Source organism: Apodemus sylvaticus, chromosome 16 (genome assembly GCF_947179515.1).
Source record: "Apodemus sylvaticus chromosome 16, mApoSyl1.1, whole genome shotgun sequence".
NCBI classification, from domain to species: domain Eukaryota; kingdom Metazoa; phylum Chordata; class Mammalia; order Rodentia; family Muridae; genus Apodemus; species Apodemus sylvaticus.
Genome location: NC_067487.1, coordinates 32236914 through 32252501, shown reverse-complemented (window position 1 = coordinate 32252501; position 15588 = coordinate 32236914). Strand labels below are relative to the sequence as shown.

The window sequence follows — 15588 nt, the reverse complement described above, 5'->3', positions numbered from 1 at the left end:
CACACCGGCGAAGTCAGGGACCTGGGAAATGGGGCCAGCAGTCAGTATTTTGACAAAACAGTTAGGATGGCAGTCGGGTGTCCCAGAGCTTGAGGAGCCTCAGGTTTGGGAACCTCTGTACAACTGTGGGTCAGAACATGGAAGAAGCAATGCCTCAGAGAGGTGCCGCCACTGCGGCTGGGATTTTGAAGAATTTTATTCAGCTTATTTCATATAGTTATTATTTTTAATTTAAAGAGATGTCATTAACATCCCAGACTATTCTAATAATAATTATTCCCAGTGCTCTTTACGACAGTCTCAAGACTGCACAACTGTCACCAGTCTATTTTCTAGGATATTTTCCCAACCCTCCCCAAAGAAAGTCTCCACAACTGGAAGTCACTCCTAGGAACTAGGCAATCACTAACTTACTCTGTTTGTGTATTTGTCTTTCCTAGGCATTCAATTGCTACTTTCTTAAACTTGGGGGGGGGGCATTTTTTCAATGTAAAACCCAACCTACAAAACCAAAAGCAGGTTAATTTGATGAGAGTTTAAGTGAAATAAAAATATAAGGGTTGTTCTAAACGTGATGTTTGTTTTTCTTTTAGTTTTGGTTACCAACCCGAGGCAGAAGCTGGTCTGGGCCATAAGCATCACCATGATAGGCGTGGTTCTCTTTGACTTTTCTGCTGACTTCATTGATGGGCCCATCAAAGCCTACCTATTTGACGTCTGCTCCCACCAGGACAAGGAGAAGGGCCTCCACTACCATGCCCTCTTCACAGGTAGGGAATATTCCAGAAAGCCTGCCCGCCAGCTTTGCAGACAGGGAGAAATGTCAGCGGAAGTATCCAGTGTCTCGGCCCTTAGAACCTTTTGAATGAATGGGTCAGTTGAGAGGAAGTGCCTATCACGCGCTCTGACCCGTCTCCGTCCGTGTCTCTGAACAAAGTAAGCTCATGACTGGGGTGCAGGGCTCCTGAAAAGGAAGTTTACATAACTGTGTCAGAACACTGTGTCCGGCTGAAGTAGAAAGGAGCCCGTGCACTGAACCTTCTCTTCAAAGCAGTGAGCCTCGGGCATTCATCTGTCCTGCAGCCCAGCCTTACTCGGGATGCGTTGTTTCTGGGTCCTTTCCTCCCCTTATGCTGACTCAGTCCATCTGGGATGAGGTCCAGGCATTTGTATTTTATTTGATAAGGACCCCAGGTGGTGTGGCAGGTGTCCCAAGAGATGCATTTGGAACCAGAACTAGAGTTAAAGCAAGCAAACGAAACTCCACCCTCTTCAAGAGTTCGTCAGTATATGAAAGAGTCAACTTGTTCCCTTATGAACAGCCAGGCTGGGTGGGCACCGAGGGCTCTTTCAGTCCTAGGGGCCCGTTGTCAGCCTCCTGTGATTGCCACAGGGCTGTTTGCTAAGCAGTGCTACGTTGCACACCAGGTTGGCGCTAGACCCTGTTAACACTTTAGGTGAAGCCAGGGGGACCTTTATATCTAGCAGCCAGACCCTATCAGCCCACTTAATTACACTGTCCTTATCGTCAGGCCAGTGTACTTACATTTTGAGGAACCCTAGGGCCTTCCATGACTATGTGGTCCCTACCCCCAGAGTCAAGATTAGTCCCTGTATGTGAAGCCGTCCAGTCTGGCCTTGTCATTCTGGAAATAGTAGAGCAGTGACACTATGAAGGGATGAGGCTACCCAGTGCAGCACACTGTTGCTACCACCTTTAAAGAAGGCAGAGGAGGCCCCTGAGCTCCATGAATAAAGCCAGGGTTTGAGGAGATGCCGGCTTCACCTCCATCCTGTCCTCAGCAGCTTCCTTCCCTCACCTGAGCGTCTACTCCCATGGGAATTTTGCCCTCGTCATTAAGCGCAACAAACACTTAACCACTGAGCCATCTCGCCACTGCACTAACCCACAGGCTGTGTTCACCCCACAACTCACCTCACCATGTTTCCAGTGCGGACCTCAGAGATGTTTCCTCCCTGGACATCAGAATAGAGACTAACACGATGCAAGGGGGGCCTGCCCTTTCCTGCTTCCATGCTTAATTTTAATGATGTCTTAATTTATTCTTTGAGAATTTCAAACACCATATTTTGGTCATATTTATTTCCCTTCCTCAACTCACCCCAGTTCCTCCCGCTTTCTGTCTCCGGATTCAAGGTCTTCTTTCGCTCAGAAGGCTCATTGGAAGTGAAAAATACTCTGAAATTCCCACCCTCCTCCTAAGGAGAAGGTCCCAAACTCTTTTCTAAATCACAATTTGGCCTAATTTCTATCTTAGTCTTAGACTCAATCCATAGCACAATCAAAGCACGAAGCTTAGTGAGTGGATTTCTTGAGCAGGAGAGGTGGGCTGCGAATCACCATTCGAGTCTGTCAGTGCACAGCAACTGTGGGTTCGCTGGTCAGCGTGGTCTGCCATGCCACACGGCTGCTGCTGCCTGGCTGGCTTGGCTATCGGAAAGGTAATCATCAGTCATGGAGGACGGCAGTCCAAGGTCAAAGTGTTGACAGAGATGGGTTCTGGGAAAGCCTCTCTTCCTGACTTGCAGACATTTGTCACCCTGTGACCTCCTAAAATACCTGCTTCCCCTGGCTTTGATGGGAATGGCAGTTGGTGACAGGGAAGAGTTCAGCCCACCTGTGAGGACACTCTCTAGTACTGCTTGATGTAAAAGCTCACTTGGTTCTCAAAGGGCAGTTTCCATCTGAGCTCCTTCTTGGCCTTAGTGATTTTTCTGCCTCCTATTTTTGAACATTTCTAACCACGCCATCTGTACCATACATTTCACGAAAGAAGGAGCTGTCCCATTTTACGGGTGTGTGCCTGAGAGAGAAGCTGAGAGAGATGTGCTGCAGAGATGGACGGCATGGCGTACATATTCGTGTGCTGCTTGCACTCCCATTGGCGTCCCTCCATTTTACCCACATCCTGACTCTTCTGGTCCTCCTGTGTGTGGCAGGTGCTCAAGGCCTGGATAGCTTAGGAAAGGGGCCGATCATAACTTTCACACGACAGGGGCTCAAACACCCATATTGGTTTATTCCTCTTAAGCAATAAGAATTTAGGGGAGAGAGTACATGCTGGCGTTTGGTCAGCAGTCCAGACAGCTCCAACTTAACTTTTGTTTGTTACTTTGTCCGTGTGTTGCCTCTTGGATACATTGACAGTTGCCATAGTTTCAACACGTTTCTTGTAAGAGGAGGGGGTGGGGAGGTGGGAGGAAGGGGTGTGGTGGGAGAGGGTGGAGAGAGTCAGGGAAGAAAGAAGGGGAAGAGGTACCGGCTTTTTAAATGAGGAAAGAGCTTTCTACTCCTCGCAGACATTTATTTGTTTCTCATTGTGCATAATTAGATCATCCAGTAGGTTATTGAGGTAGGAAAGGGAGGGTTTGTGTAGTTGTTCATTTTGGGGGATTGGGACACTTACTTCCCTGGAGCAAATTGGGATCCATTACTAAGGAAGAAGGAACACTTATGACTAAATAGGAGAAAGTCGATGCTTAAATAAAATACAGACGTTAACTGTGTATTGGCCTTAAAGAAACATTTGATTTCCTTGTCTTCCTTTGTTTTGTCCCATCGTAAGGACCAAGCTCTGGGTGTCAGGCAGTGTCTCCGGTGTTTGTGTTTGGTCCTGTGGGAGATCGCTGTGGACAGCTTCAAGCAAGTCCATTCCCCAGGAGAAGGGAAAGCTCAAAGCCCTCCTCTTCTAGGGCAGTTCCACCCACTGCTCAGCCTAGTTTCTAAAGTCTCTGAGTACTTGATGGTGGCACTCTGCATGGCTCAGAATGATCACTGCTGGGCCATTCATAAAGTGTGGCATGTCTTGTTCTGTGTAACAGTGCACATACAGTGTGTGTGTGTGTGTGTGTGTGTGTGTGAGAGAGAGAGAGAGAGAGAGAGAGAGACAGAGACAGAGACAGAGACAGAGACAGAGAGACACAGACAGAAGCAATGCCTTATCACTCTGCTCTGTCCTTGAATAAAACAGATGACTCCAGTATTCTACTCAAAGCATTTTTCTGACAAAGGCATATTCAATATCACGGCCCATTTGGATTTCCATAAACATAACATTCACACGATCTAGCCATCCCAGTAAACTGAAGTTCTTTTTATTTGTTTCCGAACTGTTTAGACCATCAGTTTTAAATGCTTTGCAAAATGTGTCAAAGAGTTCATTGTGAATATTTTCCAGCCTGCTTCTGTGTGTCTGTGTAAATATGTATGTTCCAAAGAAAATTTTCCACTGGCTTCTGGGGAACAATTTTATTCCACCTTTTGTTTCTTTCACTAAAACTGTCATCTCTCCAGCCCTGGGTTTGGAAGAAGAAGTCATGATGGGTTTGGGGGGCATACTCATATAGCCACTCAATACACATATCTCTCAGTATAGAGATAACCTAAGGCTGTGGAACCCAGTGAGCTAACGAATCCATTCTTATTGGTAGGAAGTTTCGTCTTTATGATGAGAGTTCCTAACCCAGAGATTCTGTGCTAAGTTAAACTCCAGACTGTACTGTTCTGGGCAGTACAAACTATCTGTTGGTGGCAAACTTGAATCAGGCACCTTGGAAAATTGTGCCTCCCCTTGGCTGCAGCGCAGGCTCAGGATGTCTGAAGTTTGTTTCCTCCTGGACCTGGGAGTCTACGATGTTAATGGCAAACAGACTGGCAGAGGGTTCCATGTGCAGAGTGAAGATGTGTTTGTGGAGTCAAAGGGAAGACTCCCGTGCTCGGTTCTCTCTCCATAACTCCATCAATGAAAGTTGTATCTGTGACGGATGCTCCAGGGAGAGACAGTCCTTCAGAGGAAGAGGGCAAACACATGAGGCTCGTGTCTTTTAACTTCAGAAAAGTACTTCAAAGTATGGCCCCAAAATGCTAATGTAAAAACTAAAAATGCTCTGTTTGGCAAACAATTAAAGACTAAGAAGAGAGTTAAAAATAGAGTTTCAGATAGAACTCCTTTAACCCAACTTTTCATTCGGTACAAAAGAGCCACCTTTCCTGTTTGGGGCTATTTAAACTTTTTCTCATTTGTGAATAATTGTTGGCTTAACGGTCTTGTTTCATCAGCTGGCTTCCCTTTGAAGTTTGTGCCCGTGGGACACTTTCACATCTCCCCCTCAGGCACCTTAGGAAGGACAAGCCAGAGCGGAAAGCAAGGACGCCCCCCCCCCTCACTTTAATTATTTTAGTTTCTAAGTGAGCTCCTACCATCCGCCCTTATGGATTTGGTGTGATGACGCCTTCAATGCATGCAGTGTACAGTGTACAGTGTACAGTGATCAATCAGGCCCACTAGCATTCCCCCCTTTCACGATCGTTGTCTCAATATGTTGAGGACCTTCTAACTCTCTTTTTACTCGAAGCCACACACAGGCTTGGACTGTGGGCAGCTGGAGTGCTATAGATGATCAGACTTAATTCTTTGCATCTAACTGTACTGCGTTGCCTATCACCCAGCTTCCCTCCGCCCCGCCTGTCCTCTACTGAAGACTATTCTGTCTTCCTTCTATGATCTCTCTCTCTCTCTCTCTCTCTCTCTCTCTCTCTCTCCCTTCTGCTCCCTATATATACCTTTCCATGCTTGTCATTGTCACCGGTCCCAATGACCCCAGGAGAGAGCATTCCTAGACTCTCTTCTGTGTTGGAAGTCTGGGTACCAACCTCTCAGCCTTCTTGTTCTGACCGCAGAGCCTGTGCTCTCACACACATGGTCTCATATTATATTATTTTTTTGTCTGAGTCCTCATTCCCTGGCAGGAATCTCTCTCCTTTTTCATTGAGCTGCAGCCAGCGCCTTGAGCATGAATGTGGGAGAGGCTCAGGAACCGTCCACGTGACAGACATGCTGTTTTTATGAGCTGTTTTCACATGCCTAGGTTGCACTGCTGGGAGGTAAAGCACCGAACCCACGGCCACCCTACTGGGTGGAGGAGTAACAGTCAACAAGACAACAGTTTTCTAAAGATGTGGTGTCTGTCCGGGTTCAGATTCCTGTTAAAGCTGAACCCCAGGAATCTGGAATTTGGATTCCCATAAACATTCAGCAGAAGGAATCTGGACAAACTGTTGACTTGGGGTGGAATTCCATGGAGAAGGAGGGAAATGTTACCATATGGGCCAACCAGGTATTACGGTGTTGGACTCTACTTTTCATCTCCATAGTTCTTGAGTATCTTAGAACTCTTCCTTTAGGAAAAGAAAAGGTGGAAGATTCACCTCCACTAGGTTCCGGGAGAACCTAGATGGTTTCCGGATGGTTCCAGGAAATGTATGGGTCTGTGAGGTGAAGTGAGGTCCAGATGCACCCATGCAACTACTGGGTCTGCATCTGTCACTATAGCAGCTGCCCTAGCAAGAGGGCAAGGCTGAGATTTGCAAAGGCTCAAAAGGGTTTTCCCCTCAGCACACAATCTCCATTCTTCTTGGTCACCACTAGGGGGCGCAAGAGTGTCATTCACCTTCCAGGTGCACTAGCACTTAAGAGTTATAAATATTAGTTATGTAGACTTGAACAATGAACTGTAGGTAGTCATGGATGGCTTAAGAACCAGTCAGATTAATGAGCCAAAAATAGACTCATCTCTAATCCTTAACCAAGAAAAGAAACCGGAGCCAGGCTTTATGAGTCCTGTCAGCAAACAGGGAGTTTCTGAATAGGTTAAGCCACTTTCTGTGCTTAAATTGAGAGACTCACTTCTGTAAAAATGATGAGATAATTACAACAGACGTTTTTATGGGAACCATTAGTGGATTAGGCATGTTAGCACAAATTAGAGACGTCCATCAGGAACAGAACGTGCAATCTCGGGGCGTGTGTACTCTAGGGTAAAGACACATTATTGCATATTATCTACACGTTGGTTAAGTGAGAACAGTGTGATTTTGACACTGGTTTACCGCACATTTTCTAGTGCAGCGCAGAAAGCACCTGGCAAAGGACCACATTGGATGAGAGTTTTTGTCTAAACAGATGTGAAAGAGATGGAAAGACAAACATAGTCTAATTGCCTCTTTGTTAAGGGGCTTTCCACAGGACAGGGGGAGCTTGGCCTCAATCAGATTGGGATGCCCCCTCCCCCCTCATGGCCTGCATCCAAGCTTTAGTGGTATAGAAAGCAAAGGTTTGGGGGGCAAAGTACATAGGTTGAGCGACAAGTGCCCACACTGGCGTAGGCTGCTCACAGTCCCACCACGCCTTAGTAGTCAGGTCGAACAGTCAGCGCCGGTCATCATTCGTTCTATGTACAAGGCTCCCTCAGACCACGGAGTCTCAGCTTCCTTCAGACCAGCTCCTCTTCTATCACCCACAGGGATGGTGGGAGATCAGCTCTGAGCCTCAAAGTCCGTGCATCCTATGCAGAAAGATATACACAGTCAGTGCCTGTTGTTGGAGTCTGCACACACAAGTTTGTCCGCTCCACAATGTCATTTGTGATACCAATATTTACATCAAAGACCTTTACAGAATGGAAGAATATTTGACTCAGCGAATTTGCACATTGTCGGCTGAGTTCCCAGGCTGATAAACAGAACATAGGAGAGGTGTCTTTAAGGAAGGAGCCATCACATCCACCCTCCTTGTTTTGCTTCTCATATACTATAAGCAGGGATCTTTTAGCGAATATCTAGTGCCATGTACCTCACAGTTTCATGCCCCGTATTAGAGCGTTTGTTGCCTAAATTGACCCCAAACTAGGCAAGCGTGGTGTTTCAGGACTTTCATTTCGTCACTGAAGAGGCAGAGGCAGGAGGATCACCATTCCAAGGCTGGAGACCTCATCCCAAAGGAAACGCAAATGATTACTACTTGAGTGTAGTAATCAAATGTGGTCTGATATTTCTAAGTCCACAGAGGCCGAGCTCTCAATGGACTATAGTAAAAGCATCTTTAAGCAGAAACACAAAATGAAGTTCTGTGTTGATCTGCAGCCAAACATGAAACAAGAGATCCCAGGGACTGTGTCCTGACTCTCTCCCATGCGCAGTGGTTCATGCACTAGTTCATGCACTAATGCATGACCAGTAGCAGCTCCATAGGGTATAGTGACTGGTCCTCAAAGTACCGTCTTGAGGACTGACTGTGCCAATGTGTGTCAAGTGGAACCGAGCCGGGCACATGACAAACTCATCTGTCTGGATTTACTGCACAGCCATTCCTTCACGGAGGTCTTACTGCCTCACGAGGTCTCCTTCTAGTGTTGGATTTCCCAAGTCCCTTGAGAGGAGAGAGATGTACTTCTAATTTCCCACTCTCCAACCCCAAGAAAGTCTGCCAAGACTCTGGGCCATCTCTGCCAAAATGGTTGACTAACACCCACCGTGAACACTGCCAATCATACACAGCCGTGTTCTTAAAGCACGCATTCTACCAACCCTACTAGTAATACCTGGGGAGCCTTGCAGCCTTGGAAGGCGGACTGATTCGTAATGAAGTGGGCTGTCCTTATAGAAGGCCTTTCCACGTGCTTCACTCCTTCCACGTGTGACTCTTTGTCTTTCTGCTTCTCGGCCAGGGACCCTTAGCAGATTCAAGCCCCGTGCCGTCTGCCTGCCTTCCCCACACTGAGCAGGCTCGCGCCGCTGCACCAGATCCTTCCTGTGGGCGCTGGAGATCTGACCTCCGTCCGATTCTCATGCTTGTGGGCGATCCCACTGCCAGCCGAGCTAGCTGCCATCCTCAGGGGTGGGAACTCTGAGCTGTGTTTTCTTCCAGGTCCCCTGGTTGATAAGGATGGTGTCTTTATCTGAGGCGGAAGTTCAGTCAACAAGTAAAACTGCAAATCGATCCACTAAGGCAAACAACCTGTGTTTGCTAAGGCATGCTGCTGGCTGGTGTTGCAAAGGTTTGGACAGAAGAATCAGCCCCCGTCCAAATTTGCGACATATGTAGAGGATGTGTTTGGAATTCTGTCATTTACTGCGCGTTTTCAGATCTCTTGGTGTGCCTCTCTTCTAGCCTTGGGTTTTAAGCAATCACCAGCATCAGCACTGGAAGGGATATCTGAGTCACAGTACTCAATTTCGTTGCTAAGTTGTATAAGCTCTTACTCATAGAAGGGATGTTTGTATTTAAAGCAGGAAGTCAAGAGAAGAGAACATATCGCTAATGATGGTGTTTCAAATGTCAGAATTCGGGAGGAATTTGATGAGTCCCATCTCAGAGTCCCTCAAGTGACAGCATATTCACACCACACACATAAAGCAAGAACCAGGAAACCTTCCCTTTAGAGTCCTGTAAGATGACAATAAACTTAGGAAAAAAAACATGTCTAAATGTTTGTTATTTCTGTAGCTATCAAGTGCAAGCATGTGATGAAGATAAATACCAAGGTTCTTCAGTCATCCCTGGCTAGTTTGTATCTTCTCAAGAAGTTTGATGCTGACTAAATGATAATACAATAATTTCTTTTTATTGATGCCAGAAATTGATTTCTATGGACTCATTTGGCTCAATTATTTGAGCTGTTTGTTTGTTTGTTGTTTTTAAGTAGTGTACAGGATGCCGTTTGGGAAGGCAACAGATCTCCAAGAGTGGTAATTTACTTGTTGTGCATTCACTTCTGTACTGAACATTTTCCCTCTGCAAATCATGACCTGCTTGGTAGGTTACCTGTATGTTATTACCCCATAATAGATACACAGGACTAAGATCACAGCAGAGCTGGGACTTGAACCCACACTGTCTTAGTCTCTTGCCTTGAGGTCTCTGCTCTCCTCAGGGAGTTTTCCCACAGAAATGCAGGGTGGGAAACAAACATGGCTGACTGAATATGCTAATACATTCTCTCTCTCTCTCTCTCTCTCTCTCTCTCTCTCTCTCTCTCTCTCTCTCTCTCTCTCTCTGCTTTCTAGGTTTTGGAGGTGCTCTTGGCTACGTTTTGGGTGCCATAGACTGGATGCATCTAGAACTGGGAAGGCTGCTGGGCACGGAATTCCAGGTCATGTTCTTCTTCTCCGCCCTGGTTCTCACCTTGTGCATCATCACGCACCTGTGCAGTATCCCTGAAGCCCCACTCAGAGATGGTGCAACAGAGCCTCCCTCACAGCAGGACCCTCAGGGCCCATCACTGTCCGCAGATGGGATGCGTGAATACGGTTCCATTGAGAAAGTTAAAAATGGAGGTGCAGACACAGAGCTGCCAGTGCAGGAAGGGAAAAACAAAAAGCCTTCTGGACAGGTAAAAATTGCAAATTATTTTTCCCCCCTTTCTCCACATGGGGGAAGTGTTCTTACTTAGTCTCTTTGTTCTTTGTGAAAAGCTGTCTTGTTTGTTTGTCTGATGTGAAGTTTTGTGAAGCCTATTTGAACCTTTAACCCCTCCCCCTCAGTCATTAGCTGTTGGAGTGAGAACCTTGTGCCTCAGTGGTTCTCTTGCCTCTCACTCCTTTCAGAGCATCAAACTTGGGAAGGTGATGTCAACCACAACAGCTAGACCATGTGAGAACTCTCCAGCCTCCCTCTGGCCACAGAAAATAGTCTCTTAGATAAGAATTAAAATCTCCAACTTCGTTCCTTCCAGTAATAATGTCATTGAGTTGATGACTGGATTAGACATGAATTTGCATAACATGACTTGGTTGGATAATTCTTTCAATCCATTTTCAGTTCGCTGGGAAAAGGCTCATTAGTTTCAACTTAAAAACCAAACCAAACCAAACCAAACCAAACCAAAACAACAAAAACACACCTGCCAGAGAAAAGTTTGAGAGGAGTGGTCAGCAAAGAGATTAGGATTATGTTGACTGATACAGAAGCCACTAACTGCACAAATTACTAAGCTGCATAAATTACAATTAATTAAAATGAAATGAAGTCTATATTAGTTATAATAGTCACATTTTGAAAGCTCAAAGCCACATGGGGCCAGAACTGCTTCCAAGGCACAAGAATAGAACCTTTTCATTGTAATAAAAAGACAGATCAGATTAGATTGATCCAGTAAACAGAGTCTTCTGTCAGCTGCCTTTCAATATCCATCTCTTGCGGTATAGCACAAAGGATCCACAAAAAAGTCTTGTACTTGGCTGACCTGCGTTATCCACTCAGCGAATAATTGACAGGGTGGCTTTAGAGCAGCCTAAAGATTTAGACATTTGTCAAATCCTGGTACTACTACCTTTTAAAATGTATGACCCTGGACCTTTTACATTTCTGTAAAATGAGAAAGTAATTTTATCCACAGCAAGGGATAGCATGTAGTTCCCACGTAATTTATTCAGAATGGTTCCCAGCAGATGGTAAGGTGTTCTTTTGAGTCTGTGAGAATGAGAGTGGTCTAAGCACAAACAGAGAGTGTCATCTACTCTCTCAAGACCTATAAATGGTCCAGAACTTCACAGCTCTCCTGAGGTTAGCTTCTCCTGTTGGCTAAGCATATTTGCCAGAATTATTGGATTTTACAAAAAATATAAAAAAAGAAAGGTAGTCTTTAGACTTCACATTAAGCATATAAGCATATATGCCTGCTAATAAACAAATTATTATTCATTAAACAGACAGCAATGTTTCCATTGAGGTTTTCTAAAAGGCGGGTGTGTTAGGTAGAATTACATATTCATGAGGCAAAGCAGCCTGAAAGACAAAGGAATAAGAGGAAGTAGGAAGCAGTATCTTCCTATCAAGATAAAGGTCAAACACCTGGGGGAGGAAGGGACTGGGACAGCGTGGGGCATCTCTGTCTTTCATCTGCACCACAGTACTAAGAGCTTCAGTCAGGTCAGAGGGTTTTTTCAGCCAAACTGGCCCTCAGTACATCCAAGGCTCATGGGAAGAGCTGGTACTAGAACCTTACATCTTGTCTAACCATTGTCGAGAATGGATGTTAAATTCTTAGATGGTAACTCATCCATGTGTCCACTAGCAGGGAATCAAAATGGCGGATTTCTATGATGGCAATGATTCTCATAGCAAAACTTACAATCAATTCTGCAAAAAGGGAGAAATTGTTCTTAAGCAAAGAGATTGAGGCTTTGAGAACTTAACAAAAAGTCACCCCGGCCCAGTGCTTTGAATGAGGGTCAGGATTTGAAGTGGAGATCTGGGGGAAAATGTTCCTGGTAGAGAAGGGGGTAACAGCAATGTCATAGAGTAAAGACACAACAAAAAGCCAGAATTCCCTTCGTGTGTACAGGAGAAAAGGGTGCAAAGACTCTACCGTGGCCACTTTTATGTAAAGTAGACTTTCAGTCAAAGTCATAAAGCACAGGCACAGGATAGGACTTACTAGTAGAGCACGTGATGAAAGGATCAGTTCACCAAAAGATAAACCTTATACACATCTATCAGCAGTAGCACAGCGGTTGACAGATCTGAAGGGACAGAATACGCTGCAATAGAGATCACAGGCACTGAAGCAAGACTTGCAAGGGTGGACGGACTACCCAGAGAAAACCAGCACGGATGCACAGGATTTGGTTTGTGCTTGCTTTACCATATGGACCTAATGGCGTCAGAACACACTCTTTCCTCCATTGAACAGAATGGAGAATATTAGGAATGAATTACAGAGACTGAAGCAACAATCACGGAGCCTGCGTTGGTCTGAACTAGGCCCTCTGTGAATATGTTATGGTTGTTAGCCTGGTGTTCTCGTGAGACTCCTAACAGTGGGAGTGGGAGTGTCTCTGACTCCGTGCCCTCTCTTGGAATCCTTTTCCTCACACTGACTTGCCTTATCCAGCCTTAATTCGAGGGTTTGTTCCTAGTCTTATTGTAACTTGAGATGCCATGTTCAGTGGAGAACCCTGCTCCTGCTCTCTCTCTCTCTCTCTCTCTCTCTCTCTCTCTCCTCTCTCTCTCTCTGAAGGGAAATGGAAGAGAGATCATGGGGAGCAGGAGAGGGAGGACTGAGAAGAAGGGAGGGAGGGAGGGAAACTGCAGTTGGGATGTAATATATGAGAAAAGAATAAGGAAAACCCGTGACCTGGAGGGCCTTCCCCACCACAGCACTGCAGAACGAGAAGTGAATGATACAGAAAACGTCAAATTATCCACAAATATATGGACATTCAATAGCATTCCTCTAAGCAACCAATAGAAGAGATTATAAGAAATGTGAAAATACCTCACGCTGTGTTTACAGCTGAGCAAAATTCTATTGAAGTCTACCGAGCATGTAAATAACTAATGCCAATACTTTTCAAGGTCTTTTAAAGAAATCCAAAAGGAGGGAACACTTCCAAACACATCTATGAAATTATAATTATGCTGACACCAAAGACAGACACTGGCAGCAAAACAATGAAAGATTCACAAGCCCACATACTTGCTAAGCGCTGATGCAGAGACCCTCAACAGAATGCTAGCAAACCAAATACAGCAACAGTTTCAAAGGATTGTCTACCGTGATCAAGGGAGATCTCCTAGAATGCAAAGAGTATTTATGATGTATAAGTCAATAAATGTGGCACAATTTATCAAATTAATAGCAACGGGATAATACCGTGTGATTATCTAAAGAAATGTACGGATAGCATTAGACAAAATTCGACATCTTTTAATGATGAAAAACTCTTTGTAGAGGCTGGAGAGATGGCTGCTCTTCCAGAGGATCCAGGTTCAATTCCCAGCACCTACATGGAAGCTCACTTCAGTTTGTAACTCCAGTTTCAGGGGATCTTACACCTTCACACAGACATACATGCAGGCAAAACACCATTAAGAAGGTGCAAACCAAATCTTAGAATCTTGTGCTAAGGATCTACTGTCAGTTCTATGTGACATAGCTACTGACAATCACTGAACACAGTGATCACATAGAGGAATCACTGAAGAGAAAAGTTCAAGTGGAAACAAAGAGCTTGAATTGTCTGTTTGCTGAGGGTAAGGTATTATATTTATAAAACTCTTAAAAGTCAATTCAAAATCTGTTAGATCCAAAATGCAAATTAAATAAATGTAAGGATATAAAAAAAATCAGCATATTGGTATACTTTTACAGCAAATTGTGCTGGTTAATCTTTCCTCACACAAGCTAGGGTCTTCCGGGAAGACAGACCCTAACTGAGAAAATGCTTTAATCAGAATGATCTGCGAGGAAGTCTGCAGGGGCATTTTCTGGAGTAATGATTAATGTGGGAGGGCCTACCTCACTGTGGGTGGTGCCGTCCCCAGTAGGTGGTCCTGGGTTGTATGAGAAAGCAGGGGACCAAGCCAGTAATCAGTCATATTCCATTGCCTCTGCTCCAGTTTCTGCTCCAGTTCCTGCCTCCCGGTTCTGCCTTGAGTGCCGGCCTTCCCATTATGATGGCTTGTGACTGGGATATATAAGCCAAATTAACCATTTCCCCTAAGTGTCTTAGATAGGGTTACTATGGTATGATGAACTACCATGACCAAAAGCAAGTTGGGGAAGAGAGAGTTTATTTGGTTCGCATTTCCATATCATAGTCTATAACTGAAGTCAGGACTAGAACTCAAGTAGGGCAGGAGCCTAGAGACAAGCTGATGCAGAGGCCATGGGGTGGGGGTGGGGTGGGAAGCTACTTATTTGCTCATCATGGCTTGCTCAGCCTGTTTCTTTATAGAACCTAGGGCCAGCCCAGCCCAAGAATAGCACCACCCACAATGGACTGGCCCTCCTGCACAAACTACTAATGAAGAAAATGCTCTACTAGTTCTTACAGAAGCATTGTCTTTATTGAAGTTTCCTCCTTTCAGATGACTGTAGCCTGTGTCAAGTTGACATAAAACCAGCCAACACTTCAAGTTACTTTTGGTCATGGTGTTTTAACACAGCAATAGAAAGCAAACCGGTTTCAGATACTATCTAAAACTAAATTCTATTTACAATAGCTACAAAAATACTTAAGAATAAGTTTAGCCAGCATCCATAATTAAAAACTATAAAGGTATCAAAAACATAATTAAATGGAAATTAAGAGAATTAACATTATTAAATATCCGTATCACTCAAGGCAATCTACAGATTCAATGCCATCTCTATCAAAATTCCAATAACTTTTTTTTCACAGAAATAGAAAGAGAAAACCTTTAAATCTATATAAAACCATGAAGACCACAGATATCCAAAGCTTGAACAAAAATAACAAAGCTAGGGGCATTTATTTATTTCTTTACCACAAAGCTATATAATTAACAAAGAATGGTACAGGCATGAAAACCAGCACATGCGTCAATGGAATAGAGTCAACAACCAAGAATTAATCCTCAAATTTGATCAATGGCAAATAAATAAATAAATAAATAAATAAAAGAAAAGGAAAAGGAAAAGAAAAAGCAGCCAAACAACCAGTGGAGAAAAAGACAGTCTTCAATGATGAAGGCTGGAGAGTGTGTGTATGCGCACAGGGAAGAACAAAGCTAGATCATCAATTAAAGACCTAGCTCTAGGGAGAGGTGTGACATTTATCTAGGAATAGAGGTTCACAGTTTATCGCTCCACAGTCCAAAGGAAGATAGGAACACCGGGCTGCGTGGCGCTGAAGGATCTCTGTTCAGCAAAGGAAGCTATCAACAGAGTGAATGGGCGTGGTGTGGAATAGGACAGCGAATTTGCAAACTATGCTCTGGGGAGCAGTTAATATCCAAAAGGAACCAGCAAGTGAACGAGGAA

At 44.6% G+C, this 15588-nt stretch overlaps 1 protein-coding gene across 1 annotated transcript in view; it reads left to right on the top strand.

The window, feature by feature from the left end:
• The window catches only part of Slc45a2 (solute carrier family 45 member 2), a 28384-nt gene that overhangs the window by 1421 nt on the left and 11375 nt on the right, over positions 1-15588 (top strand). The window contains exons 2-3 of the mRNA XM_052160105.1: positions 594-770; positions 9866-10191. Of these exons, the coding sequence (XP_052016065.1) occupies positions 594-770; positions 9866-10191 (503 nt within the window). The remainder of the gene's footprint in view (positions 1-593; positions 771-9865; positions 10192-15588) is intronic.